This window comes from Onychomys torridus, chromosome 9, assembly GCF_903995425.1.
Source record: "Onychomys torridus chromosome 9, mOncTor1.1, whole genome shotgun sequence".
NCBI lineage: Eukaryota > Metazoa > Chordata > Mammalia > Rodentia > Cricetidae > Onychomys > Onychomys torridus.
Genome location: NC_050451.1, coordinates 34,526,799 through 34,547,270, shown reverse-complemented (window position 1 = coordinate 34,547,270; position 20,472 = coordinate 34,526,799). Strand labels below are relative to the sequence as shown.

General features: G+C 42.3%; 1 protein-coding gene across 10 annotated transcripts in view; it reads right to left on the bottom strand.

The window, feature by feature from the left end:
• Usp54 (ubiquitin specific peptidase 54) overlaps nucleotides 1-20,472 on the bottom strand; it is a 97,288-nt gene that overhangs the window by 51,188 nt on the left and 25,628 nt on the right. For all 10 annotated transcript variants that reach the window (XM_036199863.1, XM_036199869.1, XM_036199870.1 and 7 more), the window contains exons 2-3: nucleotides 12,284-13,119; nucleotides 10,333-10,425 (exon numbers count right to left, since the gene is read on the bottom strand). In XM_036199863.1, the coding sequence (XP_036055756.1) occupies nucleotides 10,333-10,425; nucleotides 12,284-12,430 (240 nt within the window). In that variant the 5' untranslated portion in view covers nucleotides 12,431-13,119. The remainder of the gene's footprint in view (nucleotides 1-10,332; nucleotides 10,426-12,283; nucleotides 13,120-20,472) is intronic.

The following is a 20,472-nucleotide window of genomic DNA, read 5'->3' as shown; positions in this document are numbered from 1 at the left end:
GATCTCTGTGAGTCTGAGGTCAGCTGGTCTACATAGTGAGTTCTAGGACAGCCAGATCTACATAGTAAGACCCTGTCTCAAGAAAGGAAGGAAGGAAGAAAGGGAGGGAAGGAGGGAGGGAGGAAGGAAAGAAGGGGAAAAAAGGAAAAAAGAAACAACAACAAAATCAAAATAAGGGCTGGAGACAGATGACCAGTGGTTAAAAGCACGTGATGTTCTCTCTCTTGCTCTTGGGTTCAATTCTCATCCCTCATATGGTGGCTCATAACCATCTATAACCACAGTTCCAGGCAGGCAGACACAACATTCAATCAAAACATTTTATACATAAAGTAAAATAAATCTAAAATAAATTTTAATAAAATAAATAAAAACAAAATTAACAATATTTCAACCCAGAGGCCAGGTGGTAATGGTGCATGCCTTTAATCCCAGCACTCGGGTGGCAGAGGCAGGAGGATCTCTGTGAGTTCGAGGCCAGCCTGGTCTACAGAGTGAGTTCCAGGACAGACCCCAAAGCTACACAGAGAAACCCTGTCTTGAAAAACCAAAACACAAAACAAAAGCCAAGACAGTGCTTCAACCCAGATGCATGAACTTGGGTCAGCTATTTAACTTCTCTGGATGTCAGCTTCTTCCTATCTTAAGAGACTGAAGAATAATATTTACTTCTCTCAGTTAGTTGAACACTTCATGAAAAAAAATAACACTACAAATATTAGTCGACAATAAAATGTATACAGATGTGTGTGTGTGTGTGTGTGTGTGTGTGTGTGTGTGTGTGTGATATACACGTAGTAGGCTTATGTCTAACAGCAGTAACTGCTACCCAAGTGTCAGCTGTTCCTATTTTAAGTTACTAAGCTGTCCATCTGTCACTGTCCTACACTGAAGGAGCCTCAGTCAGATGCTTCTACTGAGCTAACGACTCAGTCTCTGAGGTCTGAGAAGGAAGGAAGGTCTATTTTATTTTCTATTCTCCTGTTCTTATTCAAGAAAGGCAGATTTTAGCCCACTTGGTAGTACACATGCTTAATCCCAGCACTCAGGAAGCAGAGGCAATCAGATTTCCATGGGTACTAAACCAGTTTTGTCTAGTGAGTTCCAGGTCAGTCAGAGGTACAAAGTAAGACCCCATCTCAGACAAAATTTAAAAAAGAAAAGAAAAAGGGACGGGAAAGAACAAAGGAAAAGAAAAAGAAAAGAAAAGCAGGTTTTCATGCCTTACAATGATTAGGATCTGGGCACAGAAAGGAAAGGTCTAAGGTCAGAGCTCTGCAAACACAGGGAATGGGCAACAACAGATCTGGTCCTTGTATTCAGTAGCTTCAATGTCTCCATGCTGTACTCTTTCTCGTCTCCTAATTAATTACAGGCGCTTTCCCACCCCCACGGAGTAAAGGGATGTGTTCTACTGGCTCCTCTATCTTTTCTTACTGTGATTAACATCAGCCTTGCTCTGCTCTGGCTAGGAAGAACTGGACTAAGGAGCAGCAGCCTGGCCTCCCTAGCTTGCATCTGTGGAGCTGTAACTGCAAGAAGCTCAGGCACAAAGGCCCTCTGTTAGGGCAGCACACTAACCCTGTGTGTTAGGGCAGCACACTAACCCTGTGTGCTGCCCTCACATGAGCACAGGGCTGGAACCGGCCTCCTCCTGTTCCCTTTTCCACCCTCCCACCTTTCCCAGAGGGAGATCCTGTTCACACCACAGAAAGCCAAGAACATTTAGTTCAGCAGTAGGAACAGGTGGCAGTACCAATAAGGAACAAAAACTGGTATTATTCCAATTGCTGGGTTCTACAGCAGGGAGAGAGAAAGCACAGGAAGAACTCAAACCCAGGAACCATCTTTTCTGGTGGGTTCCTAACTAGTCCATTTTGATAAGCCAAAAACCCACAACACCTTTCAGGTTTCTGTCTACGGTCCCTCACACGAGGAAACTAAAGGTCCTTTTCATTCATGAAATAGTAAAGTGTTTTTTATCTGTTAACTATTTTCCTGGATGTAGTACAAAAACAACAAGACTCTAATGACTAGAAGCAGCTGCTTCCCCACCCATCTCTCTTGGATCAAGCGGCAGACAACTCTGTCCACGTGAGCACATAATTATCTGGATTAGCAAAGGCCATGTAAATAAGACACAGTGCCATGAAGACACAAAGTCTCTGTGTTCTGGCACCTACAAATACAGCTGCTGCTTAAGTCATTTCCCCTAAACTACACACCCTTGCTTTAAGCAGAGAACAGCTTCTTATTATTTCTCTCTCAGAATATCTAGCTTTCCATCTAAAATCATTTTTTTTTAAATGTCTGGGCTCGTTTATTTCTTTCTTGCCTATAACACTCAGTGCTTCCTCGGGCTTCCTTGTCACACTGGCCCTTCTGGGGAGAGAAGCCAGCCATCTGCTTGGGGGAAGGAGACACCTCAGACAAGGAGGTCTATGCCACAGATTCTCCTAGACTCTGGAGGGTGGTGGTAGCAGGAGGCTGCATGTCACCATGGCTGAAATTGTAGCCAACCAGCAGGTCCCTAAGTGATGAAACTGAAGCCAGTGTCCTCAAGAGCTCTGGTGTGCTGTGGGCCTCTCCTCTGCAGGGTGGCCTGGAGAAGGCCCTGTATCTTCTGTTTTCCTCGGCAGTGGACTCTAGGACCATCAAGCTCACCTTCCATTGGGGGGGGGGGGGGCTCCTCCGCAGACACCTGCTGCTCTTCTCAGCGGTACTTCACCCCAATACCCGGCACACGTGCCTCCTCAAGTGGCCCTCAGCCCTGGAGGCCCACAGTGAAGTCCAACTTTAGAATCTGGGTGGGCGGGCTGACTCTTACTGGAGGCCTCCAGAAAATGTTAATCCCACTGATGGAGAGTACCACAACTACCACAACTCAAAGCCAAATTTGAAGGAGGCCTTTTAAATACTGGCAAGGTGGATGACCTCTGGCCTAGTCCATACTCAGGTTCCCAAGAAATGGCCCTAAAATAATTCTTAAGTCTTATTAGAGACAGCAAGGTTCAGGAAGAGATTATGTTCTCAGTCACTGTAATACTCGAAGGGCTTGAGGTGTTAGTGTCTTCCCGACAGCAGCCCAACTTCCGTCACTCACAGGTGTCCAGCAATGCCTTCTGCAAAGGCATCCATCGTACACCTGCCTGACATTTGCTCAGATCTTCAGGATTCCAGTTCTGATCTGCGCTCCCAATTTGTTTAGCATTTTGGTTCTCATGATCATTCTTTTTCTATACTTTCTGGAAATCAAAGAATCTAAATGTAGACAATCTAGTCTGTAAACATAAGCCTCTGGAGCCGGGCGGTGGTGGCGCATGCCTTTAATCCCAGCACTCAGGAGGCAGAGCCAGGTGGATCTTTGTGAGTTCGAGGCCAGCCTGGTCTACAGAAAGAGATCCAGGAAAGGGGCAAAGCTACACAGAGAAACCCTGTCTTGAAAAACAAAAACAAAAGCAAAACAAAACAAACAAACAAAAAACCCATAAGCCTCTAGAAGTAAGGGAGTTAGTCCTTGAGGCTTGTGAATGATGGCTGAGAAAAAAAAAAAACAACTTTCCATTGGTTTTGTGTGGTCAAAGAATGCTGAAAGTTCTCCATCAAGACAGGGCAAGGTCATGCACATATTTACTTTGAAGCAACCTAAATGCCAACATTTTGTTATAGAAAAGTCTTAAATACATCAAGAGCAGACAGAACAGCATGACCAGCTTCCATGTGTCCACGATCCAATTCAACAATGACCAGTTTGTGGCTAATTTAATTCTCTTCATGTTGCTTGCCTATATATGTATCCTACTCCAGATCATTTGAGGTACATGCCACACATTTTTCACCTATACACATTCCAGAATATAACTCTAAAAAATAATTTTATTTTAAAAAATGCCTATACCATCCTCTAAACAGGGTAATAATAATTCCTTAATATCATAAGATAATCATCCAGTTTAATAAAGATTCTTTTTCAGAGGGTGGGAGATCTTTTTGCTATGTAACCCAAAATAACTTCCAACTCACTATATAACCAAGCTGGTTTCAAACTCAGTAATGTTCCTTCCTAAGGCTCCAAGTGCTGGAGTTTCAGGCAGGTACTATCAGGCCCAGCTATAAAAATATCTGATCCAACTTTAGGGAACACAGAGAACAACTGGCTATTGTCTCACTTGGGATTCTCTCCCCTTATAACTAAAAAGAGCTACCTTCAAGACTTCTTTATTAAAAAAGCATCCACATATCCTATATTATTACTTCCTTTAAACTGTTAGCAGTGTCATATCTACTGGTGAGTTTAAGTCTTTATTTATATTCAATTGATACTGAATTAAATATTCAATATTTTGGTCTTTTGGTCTTAGAATGGAAAGGATAAAGTTCCCTATCACACTTATTCCTGCTGCCAGTGCAGAGAGAGATTTCCATATACACAAAGACAGAGGCAGAGAGCGGCAAAAACACCAAAACTTCCAGATAATGAACACAGACAAAGACGGGCTAGAATACAGCACTGCTTTTAGTGAGAAATCATAAACTGATGTTGACATTTTATACAATACAATGGTCAATTTACTAACTTTGCCATAACAAAAGATGAGGTTCCTCACAAATCACCAACATTATTGGAATCAATACCTCATCCACTTACTGCATTGAAAGAATGAAAGGACTCTTGCAGGTATGCGCAAAGATTCTAAGTCTATATTAAGTTTAGACTGTCATACATTTAGGAAAAGAAAGACTTAATCATGATTTCTGTATTTTCTCTTGTAGTTACACCCTTTTATTTAATTAAAATGTGCAATCTGAACTCCAAATTTTAAAAAGGATAAAGGATTTAGTTTAAATTACCCAAATTATCTCAATGGTAAAATCAGCTGAAGATAGTGAATACCCACAGCCTAGGAGGACTTAACAACAAAGACTAATCAAAAAACAACACAATTATGCTCATATACATAGATAATCAAAATAAGGAAGCTAAACACAAGCAAACAGTAATTGGAAATGGACAAAGATTGACTTCCTCATGTGTAGACTTGTATTTATTAGCTAAGATTTCTAGGGAGCAAACTAGAACTCTAATTTCCTGCTTTAAATAGTATAGGGTAACAGACTTACTCTCTGATATTGGTCATGAAGAATAATGAAAAATCTTTCCATTGCTATAGTCTAGAAAAATTGGGTTAATGATGAACAGTGAATAATTCCTCAATCACTTTATTCCTTCCCTATGCTAATCTTTCAGTACTCAAAAGGAACAGCCACATGGTACAACTCAAAAGATATTGAAGGATTTCCTCCCTAAATTCTCAAATTAACCACAGCTAAACAGTCAAACTGCTCTCTTAATACAGAAGCTTCAGGCATCTCAAAAAACAAAACCTACTTCCTCCTATCCCCCACCCCACTAGGCATCATGCTCCAGCTTTTAAGCTGTGTTCTAGGATTGTTTTTTTAAACCACCACTAATTGAAAATTTAAATTTAATCAACCAAAGCAACACTCTTCTCTGCCTCTAACAAGAAGCACTATGTCCTACATGCTGGCACTGTCAAAGCCCAAGTACAAGCCCTGGGAGAAGAAGAACATCTTTGTCGCATACTAAGTACAGAGAGAAACGAGTATGCCAACACCAACGTTAGACCCTGTGGTCAGGGTGCAGGAGCAATCCAATGTGAACAATAAGAAGAACACAGGGCTTCCAGACTACGGGTGATGACAATTTAGGTCAGGAAAAGTCATTTAATCATAATAGATGGGAATAGGTTGGGTTTTGAAAGGAAACAGTAATTGGTACAACACAATCTACTTGTTAAATCTCAAGGTTTAGAGTAAGCAAAATGATGCAGTGACAGTGTATCAATTTTCTCTTTTTTAAACTAATTAATTTATTTGTATACATATGTGTGGGTACAAGTGCAACACAGCAAATGTGTGGGGGTCAGAGGACAACTTGCAGAAGTCGATTCTTTCTACCCTGTGGGTACTGGTGATTAAATTCAGGTCTTAAGCTTGATGACAAGCACCCTTACCCACTGCGCCATCTTGTTGATACAAAATCTTTTGTTGTTGTTTGGTTTTTTTTGTTTGTTTTTTTCGAGACAGGGTTTCTCTGTGTAGTTTTGGTGCCTGTCCTGGATCTCGCTCTGTAGACCAGGCTGGCCTCGAACTCACAGAGATCCACCTAGTTCTGCCTCCCGAGTGCTGGGATTAAGTGTGCACCACCACCACCGCTAGCCGCCACAAATTCTTTTTTTTTTCCAGAGCTGAGGACCAAACCCAGGGCCTTGCGCTCTACCACTGAACAAATCCCCCACAAATTCTTTAAAACAAAGGTCACTACCAGTAATCAGCATGCCAGAACTAAAATCTGAAATTATAAAGATTTAACACCAATTAACACAGGGAAAAAAAACAGTATATTTCATTGTACCAAAAGAAAAGAATCGTAACTATTACTATATACAAACCACCATAAAGCAACTGGATATAACATATAACTGGTGAAGCTCAAACCACAAGAGCACTGAAGATGCTGAGAGCACAGGAGAAAACACGAATAACACAGATATTAAAGGCCATGGGACGAGCATTTGAGGAGGTGTAGTACGCTTTTCTGTCAGCTGCCAACTCACAAATAACCACAAGGGGACTTCTCATTAACTAGGAAAGCTTGGCCATTAGCTTTGGCTGGTCCCACTAGCTCTGAGAACCTAAATTAGCCCACTTCATATGGCACTTCCTCTCTTCCATCTTGCTCCTCCTGTTTCCTTTGTGCCTCTTGGCATCTCCCATGCACCTAGATTCCTCCTCCTCTTCCTTTCTCTCCTCAGAAATTCCGCCTATATCTCCTGCTTAGCTACTGGCCGTTCATCTTTTTATTAGACCAGCCACAGCAATGCACCTTCAGTGTACAAATATCTCACAACAAGAGGTGCTGCAAGGTAAAATTATGTACCCAGAAAAAGAATGGGGTGTGTAACTCAGCAATACTTAGAGGGCAAATCCTTCATTTAAACATGGTATATGGAGCTGGCTGGCCTCTGATTCATCTAGGAACTTGTTAGTTTATTTTGTGTGTGTGTGTGTGTGTGTGTGTGTGTGTGTGTGTGTGCGCGCATGTGTGCACCTTTTATGTAGATTTAAAAGTAAACAACTTGCCAAATGAAGATGGCACACGCATTTAATCTCAGGACTCAGGAGGCAGAGGCAGACAGATCTCTGAGTTCTGAGTTCAAGGCCAGCCTGTTGAAATCCCAGGACAGGGGTGCATGATGTGAAATACTCAAAGAATCCATAAAGAATTATATTTAAAAAAAAAAAAAAAAAAAAAAAAAAACCTATTCAGCTGTATCTATTGAAGGAGAATGTATGCCTGTTCAACATATAAAAATTCCATGATTATGTAAATACTCCAAAGAAATGTAAATATGGCCGGGCAGTGGTGGCACACACTTTTAATCCCAGAACTTGGGAGGCAGAGCCAGGTGGATCTCTTTGAGTTTGAGGCCCGCCTGGTCTACAGAACGAGATCCAGGACAGGCTCCAAAACTATAGAGAAACTCTGTCTGGGGGAAGAAAAACAAAAAAAAAGATTGGGCTGGAGAGATGGCTCAGAGGTTAAGAGCACCAGTTGCTCTTCTAGAGGCCATGAGTTCAATTCCCAGCAAGCACATGGTGGCCTACAACTATTTACAATGAGATCTGGTGCCCTCTTCTGAACTGCAGGTATTCATGCAGGCAGAACACTATATACATAATAAATAAATAAATCTTTTTAAAAAATGTAAATATATGCAGAATAAAGAACATGTACAATAAGGAAAAAAGTGAACAATTATGCTCTAACATAATCAAATCTGATTTCATAGAATTTGCAGTGTGTTAAAGTATACTTCAAAAGGGAAAACTGAACTTTCCTGTTTTGAAAAAAAAAAAAAGGATAAGAATTTCATTTATTTATTTATTTGTTTGTTTGTTTGTTTAGTGTGTGTGTGTGCGTGTGTGTGTGTGTGTGTGTGTGTGTGTGTGTATGTGTGTGTGTGTTTGAGACAAGGTTTCTCTGTGTAGCTTTGCACCTTTCCTGGAACTCACTGGGTAGCCCAGGCTGGCCTCGAACTCAGAGATCCACCTGGCTCTGCCTCCCGAGTGCTGGGATTAAAGGCGTGTGTCACCACTGCCCGGCTTTAAGAATTTTATATACTAAACTTAATAAGCTAAAACATTAACAAACACAAACATGTCATTAATAGCCAGAAGAAAAAATTACAATTTTTTTTTTTGAGACAAGGTTTCTCTTTGTAGCTTTGTGCCTTTCCTGGAACTCACTTTGTAGCCCAGGCTGGCCTCAAACTCACAGAGATCCACTTGTCTCTGCCTCCCAAGTGCTGGGATCAAAGGCGTGTGCCACCACCACCCCCAAAAACGAATGTCTTATTAACTCACCAAACATCCCTCTTTAAAATAGGAAACAGTATGAGGATGGGATTTAAAGTTAGAGAATTATCTCTATAAAACAACATGGTAACACCACAAAGTAACAGAACCTCAATCAATCTCTAAATACTGGATGGCTATTTTGCTGACAAAAATCCCAAGCCTTCACTTTTGCAAGACCAAAGAAAGAGCAGACAAATCCCAGATTGCAGAGAGAGAATTTGAAGGAGTTAAGAAAGAAATGTAGCTGGGTGTGGGGGCATGCACCTTTAATCCCAGCACTCAGGAGATAGAAGCATACAAATGTCTAAATTTGAGGCCAACCTTGTCTGCATAGTGAGTTCCAAGCCAGTCAGAGCTACATAGTGAGACCCTGTAGAGAGGAAAGAAGAGAGTGAAGGAGGGAGGGAGGGAGGGAGGGAGGGAGGGAGATGCTAGCTGAAGCTCAGTGTTTCTGGACTGACAGCTTGGGAACCTGCATGGGACCGAACTAGGCCTGCTGAATGTGGGTGACAATTGTGTGGCTTGATCTGTTTGTGGGGTCCCTGGCAGCAGGGCCAGGACTTATCACAGATGCATGAACTGACTTTGTGGAGCCCACTCCCTGTGGTGGGACACCTTGCTCAGCCTTGATACAATGGGGAGGGCCTAGGCTCTCCTTCAACTTGGTATGCCAGACTTTGTTGACTACCATAGGAGGCCTTACCCACTCTGAGGAGTGGATGGGGATAGAGTGGGAGGGAGGTGAGGAGGCGGAAGAAAGGGAGGGAGGGGGAACTGGGGTTGGTATATAAAATGGAAAAAAATTTTAATTAAAAAAAAAAACCAAAAAATAAGCTATCTGTGACCCAAATGACAGTAAATTCAGAGGACTCACTCTTCCTAGGATCCTATAATGCAAGTGAGGCCAGAACTTGGAACTAGAGATGGAAGAACCACAACTACCAAGTTCAAAGCCAGCCTTGTCTACAGTATAAATTCGAGACCAGCCAGGGAAATATAAAATAACACCCTGTCTCAAAACCAAAACAAAACAAAAAAACAATGCTTCCAAAACAATATCAAATAAAGGCTGGCATGAAGCTCAGTTGGTAAAGTGTTTGCCTGGCAAGCATAGAGCCCTAGGCTTAATTAACCCCAGCATCAGATAAACTGGGTCTACCGGATGTATGCCTGTAATCCCAGTACACATAGGAGATAGAGTCAAGAGGATCACCTTCAGCTAAGTAGTGGGTTCAAAGCCAGTCTAGGCTAATTTTGACAACATAAGAACCTTAGCTGGGCTGTGGTGGCACACGCCTTTAATCCCAGTACTCGGGAGGCAGAGGCAGGAGGATCTCTGTGAGTTTGAGGCCAGCCTGGTCTACAGAGCGAGTTCCAGGAAAGGCGCAAAGCTACACAGAGAAACCCTGTCTTGGAAAAAAAAACAAAAAAAAGAACCTATCTCAAAAAAATTTTAGTCAACTATTGCATATAACCAATGTAAATTAGAGAGTATTCAGCTCCCAATTTCTACTTTAAGCTAAAAGTTAACTAAATTAGATATATACTGATCATACCTAGGCAGTCATGACAAACTAAGAATTCAGCCTTCAGGCTAAGCACAGTGATACACGCCTTTAACCCCAGCACTATTAATTATGTCACACTCTTGCCGGGCGGTGGTGGTGCATGCCTTTAACCCCAGCACTCGGGAGGCAGAGGCAGGTGGATCTCTGTGAGTTTGAGGCCAGCCTGGTCTACAGAGTGAATTCCAGGACAGCCAGGGCTGCTACACAGAGAAACCCTGTCTCAGGAAAAAAAAAAAAATTTTTGCCCTAATTAACCCAATGGCCTCAATACAAACAACATGGCAACCTAAAGATCTGAGAGAAAACAATCTCAAGAGCTTACCTTGAGAGCGCAGAAGATGCAAGAGTCGCCCATGCACTTGTGAGTGGTGAGCTGCCGAAAGCTCCGGCGGAAGATGTCCAAGTGCCACAAAACCTTCCAAAGCAGGGGACACTCATTAGCCTACCTACAGCTTGGAACTTTCAAGTCAAGAATTCAAGCAAATGGAATGGCTGCTGGAGAAAGGATCTTTATGCTCGGGACAAAAGATCATTCTACTATACTAAAACAAATCTCAAAAAGGTGAAGTATTGGGGCTGGAGGGGGCTCAGTGGTTAAGAGCACACACTGTCTTTGCAGGCTCTGGTTCTCAGCACCCAGAGCAACTCCAAGGGATCTGACATCCTCATCTGGCCCCCATGGGTACATTGCATTCATGTGAACACACACACACACACACACACACACACACACACACTCACACACAAAGAATTTTTTTAAACAAATTAAAAAAAAAAAAAAAAATCAAAGGAACTCCCCGTACTGGGCAGTGGTGACACACACCTTTAATCCCAGCACTTGGACTTGGGAGGCAGAGCCAGGTGGAGGTCTGTGAGTTCCAGGCCAGCCTGGTCTACAGAGTGAGATCCAGGACAGGCACCAAAGCTACAGAGAGAAACCCTGTCTCAAACCGCCCCCACCACCAAAAGACATTCATTTGAACCGGACTTTTATTTAAGTCACTCAAGGGATGAGTGGTGGTGACACACACCTTTAATCCCAGCACTAAGAGGCAGGCAGATTTCTGAGTTCAAGGCCAGCTTGGTCTACAGAGAGTTCAAGAACAGTCATGGCTACACAGAGAAATCAAACCCTGTCTTAAAAACCAAAATGGGGGTGGGGGTGGGGGTGGGGAGAGAATCTTGGAAAAATAGCTCAGTGGCTAAGAGTACTGCTTGCTCTTCCAGAGCACCCAGGTTCAATTGCCAGCACCCACATGGCAGCTCACAGCTGTAATTCTGGGATCTGATGACTCTGGTCTCCAAGAGCACCTATACTCACACGTAGACACACACACCTATACAGAGTTTAAAATAATAAAAACAATCTTTTTGAAGAAAACAACAATAAAACTGCCCTGGAATACCAGACCAGGGTATACCTAGAGTTTCTGCTCCTTGAAATCAACTTAGGGCTGGAAAGATTGCTCAGTGGGTCAATTACCTGCTACTTAAGAATGAGGACCAGAGTTCAAATCCCAGCACCTAGGAAAACATTGGGTGTGTTGTTGGAGCACATTGTGGCTTTAGACCACAGGCCTGAGTGCAGGTGTCTGAGATGGTCTGCACTTGTCTGTGCTGGGGGTAGTCTTTCTCCACCTCTTGGCTCCTTTAAATACCCTAGGGCAGAGACAGTCAGGGCCGATGGATTAGGATCCAGGCCCTCCTGAGACTATCCTGTATTTTTCTATTTGTTACTCCCCACTCTATCCTTCTAACTAGTATTTCCAGCTACTCCTACTCAAGAGTACTCTGGGGAATGTGGGGGTGAGGGATGCCCCCCCCAGTGTGTATGGCAGCCCTGGCTCTAATCTTAGTGCTGGGTAGGCAGAGAAGGATCTGCCAGAGAAAACAGATACTCACACGTGCACCCACACACATCACAACACAGGTACATGGGGGGGAAAAAGACACTATTCTCAAATACAGTCTAATATTTTTGAAACAAATTAATAATACTTCTTTTTTTTTTTTTTTCCCAGAGCTGAGGACCGAACCCAGGGCCACTGAGCTAAATCCCCAACTCCTAATAATACTTCTATCATTATTAATCTTCAATTTACAAATTAGGTAACTGACATCAAAAAGATATAGAGTCTTGCCTAAGATCACGAATGTAAAAGATGATCTCAGGTTATGGACTTCAGAAAGTGTCAATGATCACGTTTGGAAGTTTCTGCAAACACAGAACTATGAACTAAGTAGCAGGGTCACAGAGAAGGAGGTGGCCTCACCTGCAGGGCGCTGTTGAGGAAGCAGCTGTTCTGCCCTGGCTCATTGCTGAGGCCTTTGCTGGGGGCAATAGACATTGAGCTTCGAGGGGCAAACATCCCCTGAACACTACCACGGCTTCCTGAAAAATAATTTCTTTTCCAAGACATTATTGTTCACATTAGTCCCAAAAGCACTCATAAAAAAATAAATAAATAAATAAGGCCTTATATCTTTTTTTGGCAGGAAACTTGTGTTTGCTGAAGCCCTCAAAAGAAAAGAATTCAGAAGTTTGTTTATATTGGAAGTCTGATTTATAATCTCCCAAGCATCACATATGTAAGCTCAAAGAATTTAGGTCCCTTTAGATCCAGGTGACAAAGCTGTCCTTCCCTTGCCCCGGTGTTCAAACTGTAACTTGGCACATGACTAATGCAGACAGGTCCTTAAGTCCTGCTCCCCTCGATGCTTTAGAAAGTGCTTCCCAAAGTCCTGGTGAAACAGACGGAAATCCTCAACTCAACAGCATCCGGGCCAGGCTAGGATAGGCTCTTCCGCCTCCTTCATGATGCTTCTGGTGGACTCAAGATCTTTCCAGCTGGAAGGAGAGGCAGGGATCCAATACACTCCTCTCCACCCTCTTAGTGCCTTGTCTCACCATCCTTTAGCAAAACCCAAGCTCTGAACAACTGAAAAAGGAACACAAAGCCAGGAAGTTTGTCTGGATTCTGAGGACTGTTGTCGATGTTCCGTTGCACCTTTAGAATATGCTCTAAATTTCTTCTATCCCCTGGACCAGATCCTCAGAAAGTCTCTTCTCTTTTCTTCTGACACCAGAATACCCAGCTGTGCCAGAGAGCTTTAACAGAAAGGAAAAAAATAAAAAGCTTACATCACTTAATGACTCTACTAGCTTTATGCTGTTCAGCCAAAATCAACGTTGCCTCACCTCTCAGTACAAACTTGAAACCTTGGCAAACAATGCCGGGGCAGAGAGAAAAGAAAGAGGGGAAGGAAAGAGAGAGAGAAGAAGAGAGACTATGAACCAGCAACAAAAGAGGGAAATGCTAAACTAAAAGGAAAAACAAGCGTAGGCAGCTTCACTTTCATTGGAAACATCTCTGAAATTTTGAAGAAGAAAGTTGAACTGGACAGAAATAAACACAAACTTTCCAGAAGGAGACTAACAAAGAAAAACAAAACTTCAGGAAGCAAGCGAGCACCCAGGGAGGAAGTCTGCCTCCTGGGCAGCGGTGGAAAAGCACTTTTCTGAAGGTGTCATCCATGCATTGTTATGAAAACCTGCTTATAGGTGGGACCCAGCAGTCTGGGCTGCATTCTAGGGACATGAGGCTGTCCCAGAGAGTCACTCATGGTTAGTAGACCACATATCCTTAGTATCCTGTCCAAAGACTTAAGCCTTCTGCCTCATCTGTTCACTTGTTTGACTAATTTTTGGTTTTTTTTTTTTGTTGTTGTTGTTGTTTGTTTTTCGAGACAGGGTCTCTCTGTGTAGCTTTGCACCTTTCCTGGAACTCGCTTTGTAGACCAGGCTGGCCTCGAACTCAGAGATCCACCTGCCTCTGCCTCCTGAGTTGACTGATAGTTTTTAATTGATATTTTGCCAGAGGGTCAGAATAGTAATTTGAGTCATAAATCACTTGATTCAAGATTATACAGAGGGGCTCAGAATGAGCAGTCATTCCCTAACCAGCTGTTGGCTCCAGCCAACTAAAATGCCTGTAAGACAAGAGAGAGTCCTCCAAGTCAAGCACCACTCCTGGAAGGAGGCCATCTCATCTCCAGGTTCTGTGTGAATGTTTGAGACAGGGTCTCACCACGCTGGCCTGGAACTCACAGTGCTAGGATTAAATGGGTGTCAACCACACCCAGCACAATTCCAGGAGTCAGTTCTCTCCTTCCACCATGTAGGCTCCCAGTATCAAACTCTTACCTGCAAGTGCCTATACCCACTGAGTCATCTCAATGACCGACCACGTTTCTATTTTGAGATAGGGTCTTAATATATAGCTCTGGCTGGCCTAGAACTCACAACACAGACCAGGATGACCTCAAACCTCCAGCAATCCTCCTTTTTGTCCAAGTGCTCAGATTATAAGTATGTACAACCACATCTGGCAAAAGTACTAAATTTCCATATCTCCTCAAGCTTCCCCTTTAACATCTATATACACCTCTTAGAAAATCAGAAATAAGGGGTTGGGGATTTAGCTCAGTGGTAGAGTTCAAGGCCCTGGGCTCGATCCTCAGCTCCACATACAAAAAAAAAAAAAAGAAAGAAAGAAAGAAAGAAAGAAAGAGAAGAAAAGAAAAGAAAATCAGAAATAGTCCAGGTGTTATAGCAGGTGCTTATCACCTGAGAGGCAAAGGCAGGGTCTGAGGCTAGCCTAGGCTAAATAGCAAGAATATCTTGACGGGCGGTGTTGGTGCACACCTTTAATCCCAGAACTCGGGAGGCAGAGCCAGGCGGATCTCTGTGAGTTTGAGGCCAGGCTGGGCTACCAAGTAAGTTCCAGGAAAGGCGCAAAGCTACACAGAGAAACCCTGCCTAGAAAAAAACAAAAACAAAAACAAACAAACAAACAAAAAAGAATATCTCAAATTAATAAGTAAATAAAAGTTTGAAAGCATAGAAAGTTTGGGTATGGTGACACATATCTTTAATCTCAATACTCAGGAGCAGAGGCAGGCTTATCTGGTGGTACAATATCTGTAACCATACACAAGAAGTGGAGGCAAAGGAATTGTGAGTTCTGGGCCAGCCTGGTCTACATATCAAAACTGTGTTTCAATCAGACAAAAATGAAAATTGAGCTGGGTGGTGTTGGCCCATGCCTTTAATCCCAGCACTGAGGAGGCAGAGGCAGGTAGATCTCTGAGTTTGAGGCCAGCCTGGTCTACAGAGTGAGTTCCAGGACAGCCAGGGCTACACAGAGAAATCCTATCTCATAAAAACCAAAACCAAAACAAAACAGAAATGTTTTGAGGTTTTAATCTAGATGTCTAGAACATCTGACACTATCATCAGCCAGTGTGTCCAGTGAAAAAACTGAGGCAAAGAATACTGACTGGTTGCATAAGACTGTCATAAGACTGTCGTCGCGTCCTGTCCACCCCCCTCCCCCCACCCCGCACCTTTTCTACATTCCTAGGCTATTTATAATCTTCATAATCTACGTGTCACAATTAAAGTATTTGGTTATACATTGTATGATCATACTATTCACTGTTTTTATTACTCTTCTTTTATATACTATCAGTCATGTACCATATGACTATATAAAACACTATCTAGTATCAAGCATATGATGATACTATATTGACATTCTTTATTTAATCTTCACAACAGCCTACCAGGTGAATACTAATAGTTCAACTTTACAGAAGAATAAACTGGAACTTAAAGACATCAACTTGCCTAACTGGTATGTGGAAGAGCTGGAATTGGGTGGCTACAATATTGTCACTTAATTATGTATCTTATTACAGTATTCCCAAAGCCCCTATCACAGTGATAGTCATAAGGAGGCATTCAACATATATTGCCTGGGGATTAATGTGGAACCAGGAGGAATCCACACCTCTCCCGAAGACTGTAAGACCCTTACTACTCTACATATCCCTCAGGAACACTAGACTCAAGGACACTCAGCAACTTCCAACAAGCCATGCCGCATTCCCTGAGCTCAGCTGCTGTGAAGGAATAACAAGTACCAAGCCTCCACTTGGCTCACAGCAGAAGGGACTTGGCAGGCAGGTGGGGTTTTCAGTATCGCCTGCCCTGTGACACACACCCGAGCGAGCACAGTGAGCAATGAAGACAGAGAGCAGCAGAGAGAGGATTCACAGGCTCTGAATGGCAGCATTATGTGTGGACAGCAGTAAGTTCTCATACTAGTTAAGTATGTCAGAAACCAAAAGTGACAGCCAAAAGGAGCACGGGTAAGAAAGGCAGGAAAGGGTTCAGGCAAACCCTGATGACAAAACATCCCACTTCAAATGACAGGTTTGGTTCGAGGCCTAGCACTAAGTAGTACAATTGTTCTCCAGTGTCATCTACTGAAAAACATGAGAGGGTCTCATGTATATCTCTAGCTACATGGCTCTAACCACCTGTTCTTAAAGAGAAAAAGACTCTTTTAAGCAATACTAAACTACAGTATAAAATAACATCTGCCACTCACTCTCAAATGGTACAGAAAGAAAGGAATATGCACATATGTCCACCAAACACATATAAAAGGAATAAATACATAGACAAAACACAGATAGGAAAATGTTAGCAAGAGCTGGTTCTCACTGAGGAGTAGGAGAATGTCAGGCTGGGAACACTTCCGTTGACAGTGTCTGCCGAACATGCATAAGGCCCTGGGATCAATCCCCAGCACTGCACTTGGGAGGCAGAAGTAAAAAAATCAGAGAGGTTATCCCTAACTACATAGAAAATTTTAGATCAGACTAGACTACATGAAATCCTATTAAAAAAAAGAGTAAGAGATTTTGTCTTACTGTTTCTTGTAACTTCTCTGTAAACTTTATATTTCAGTTAAAAAGAGGCTGGCAATCTCAAAGTTAGAGGAAAAGAAGACAGTTACAACAAATGCAGAGAAGAAGATCTGAGGGGATGGCTGAGTAGGTAAGGTGCTTGCAGGAAAAGCACAAGGACCTGATCCCAGCACCCAGACAAAAAGCCAGATGTGCTGGAATCCTAGTGCTGGGGGAGGGGAGACAGGAACATCCCTGGGGCATTCTGACCAGCTAGTCTACCTCGAAAATAAGGTAGAAAAGCAACTGAGGACGGCTCATGTGCACGGTCCTGCTTGAATGCTAAGCACGGGAGATAGGCAAGTCTGGTGTAATGCCATCAGAAGGAACAAAGGCGGAGATCCAATGCAAAGGGGACGAGGACTAGAGTCGAGACTGAACGCAAGGCTCTACTTCCACACTCTGTTCCCATGTTTACTGTCAGAACAGGAGCCTGACCTTCATCTTCAGAGTCTGTAGAATAGACACAGTATCTGCTTCAATAAATGTAATAGCATGAAAATACTAGCAAATCTGAAAATGAATAAATAATTAATTCAATGAATAAGTGAACTTTGATACCTAAAAGCAAAAAGGTAAATTTGTTTTTGAGACCTCATAAAATGAGAAAGTTATAAACTACAAGGAACATTTTTTATAAATATATATATTTATTTATTTATTTATTTATTTATATAAATATATAAACTTTCATAATTTAAGTGATATGTCAGAACAAACTATATAACAGAAGAAAAATTTGAATTTCATGGTTTTTCGAGACAGGGTTTCTCTATACTTTTGGTGCTTGTTCTGGATCTTGCTCCATAGACTAGGCTGGCCCCGAACTCACAGAGATCCGCCTGGCTCTGCCTCCCGAGTGCTAGGAGCTACCACCACCTGGCTTCATGATTATTCTTGAAGTACTAAGTTTAAATTAAGCCAAATAACTGGAGTCTATTGTAAGCAATAGAGGTATACTTAAGAAGGTCTGTCTACAAAGGAGATAGAGGAAATGGTTTAGAGGTTAAAACCATGAATTGCTCTTTCAGAGAACCCGAGTTTGATTCCTAGCACCCACATCAGGGGGCTCACAACCACCTAGAACTCCAGCTCCAGGGTGATCCAATGCCTCTGGCCTCCACAGGCACCAATTCTGATATCCACATACAAACACACATTTTAAAAAATAATACCCCTTGGGTTGGAGATTTAGCTCAGTGGTAGAGCGCTTGCCTAGCAAGCGCAAAGCCCTGGGTTTGATCCTCAGCTCCACATACAAATAATAATAATAATAATAATAATAATAATACCCCCACACAAGTACATATAACTTAAAAAAATAAATCTTTTTTAGCTTTTTAGGTGGTGGCACATGCTTTTAATCCCAGCACTCAGGAGGCAGAGCCAGGCAGATCTCTGTGAGTTCGAGGCCAGCCTGGGCTACCAAGTGAGTTCCAGGAAAGGCACAAAGCTACACAGAGAAACCCTGTCTAGAAAAACTGAAATAAATAAATAAATAAAAATCGAAAATAAAAATAAAAATCTTTTTTAAAGCTCTATAAAGATAAACTATGCTAAACAATCAATGATTAAAGTGAAAATACCTTAGTATGTGTGTACATGTTCATATGTGTTATGTGTGCACATATATACACATGCATGTAGAGGCCAGAGGTTGACACTTCATCTCTTCCTCACTCTTCACCTTGTTTCCTGAGACGGGACCTCTCACTAAACCTAAACCAACTGGCCATCAAGTCTCAGTGATCCTCCTGTTTCTGCCTCCTTAGCATTAGAGCTACAGATGTTTGCTGCTGTGCCAGCTTTTTACATGTGTGCAAGGGGTCCAAACTTGTTTCCATGGCAACCCTTAAGTCCACCAAATCTCAGATCTCAGAACCTGTTTCTAATGGAGTGCCAATGACTCTGAACTCCTGCTCTTCCTGACTCTGCACCCTGAGGGGAGCTTGTGGCACCACCTCTAGTTCTTAATAGAAAGTTTTGTTTTGTACTGCATGAGACTCGTCTCACTTAGCCCAAACAGGCCTAGAACTGACTATGTAGCTAACGCTGGTCGTTCAGCCTAAGCCTTAGGATAACTAGGAGTGGAAAGAGATGCCATCACACCCAACTCCAAGTAGATTTTTTCTTTTTTTTTTCCAATTATTACATTTATTCATTTATGCACATAGAGGTCACAAAATAACCTCCATCATATGCGGGTCTAGGGACTGAATTCAGGTTGTCAGGCTTGGTGGTAAGTGCATTAACCAGATAAGCAGTCTCATCTGCCCCCAAATAGAATTGTGTTAATAAGGATCACTCCTACTTTCCCAAGTCCCAAGCAAGGAAGTGATGTCTAATTGAATCATTCCTACTAAACATATTCTGAAGATAATATCCTGCGCAATAAGGTAAGAAAAAGACAAAAATACATTGATTGAAACAAAGAATGTTGATGAAAGGACAAAGATGTATTCAACAAACAATGTTCAAACACCTGGGACAATTACATGCAAAGAACGGAACCTTGACTCATAAACACCATCTGTGATAAAATTAAAAATGGAACAGACTCCTAATGGAAAAATTAAAGTATAAAATCCGGAAAAAGAGCAAAAGGAAAAATTGTAACCCTTCATTAGGCAAAAATTCTTAGAAATGACAGAAAAGATATGACCTACAAAAGAATAAAATGTTATAAACTTGTACTTAACAATTAAGAATGTCTGCTCCTTCAAAGACAAGAGAATGAATATGAGAATGAAGACAAGCCAAAGATTAGAAGACAATACTTGCCAATGACATAAAGGAAAATGACATTTAACATGTGCGTGTTGTGTGTTATAATATACAGTACATGGAGATGGTCTCTACAGTGCTATATACACGTTTACAAAGAAAGGGGATGAGAGAGCGGGAGACAATGGCTAGTCCTCTCTTGTCACCTTTGCAGTCTCCTATGTACTTCACCCTCCTTTGGGCTCACTACATTGGAAACTCACATCACGCCATCTACACTCTACCTCTGTAGGAGGCACAGAGGTCCTTGTGCTCACAGATAAGCACTAGGGGAACCAGAAGTGTTAGAAATGTTAAATAGACGGGGTTGTTCCTTCAAAGGAAGGGATGCATAACCTGTTATCTCCCAGAAGGCAAGACCCCGCCTCACAAACCAAAAGAAAACAATTTAAATTATTCTGCAGACATGCCCAGAGTTTTGCTAACTAAGGACTGTTCTCTTCCCATACCCTCCCACACCCATCTGCCCAGTCTTACCTAATATCAGCATTCATTTGGAGGTAGCAACTCATTCTGACAGGCACTAATGATGGTCATATCTTATAATGAGGAGTCACTGACGTTAAGTCACTTTCTGGGGGCCAATTGGGAAAGAGTGGGGCAGACAGGGTGAGTATCATCAAAATATATTGTACATCTGTGTTGGGGAATATTATTTTAAGTGTGTTCCTTTTGTTTGCGTTTGTTTACCTCTGTGAAGCTGTTACTGCGCCTGTCTAAAACCTGATGTTCTAAAAGAGAGCTGAGCGGCCGATGGTGAGGCAGGAGAAGGATAGGTGGGACTTGCAGGGAGAGGGACTAAATAGAAGGAGAAATCTGGGAGAAAAAAAGTAGACAGAGAAGGAGAACTCTAGGGTCCAGC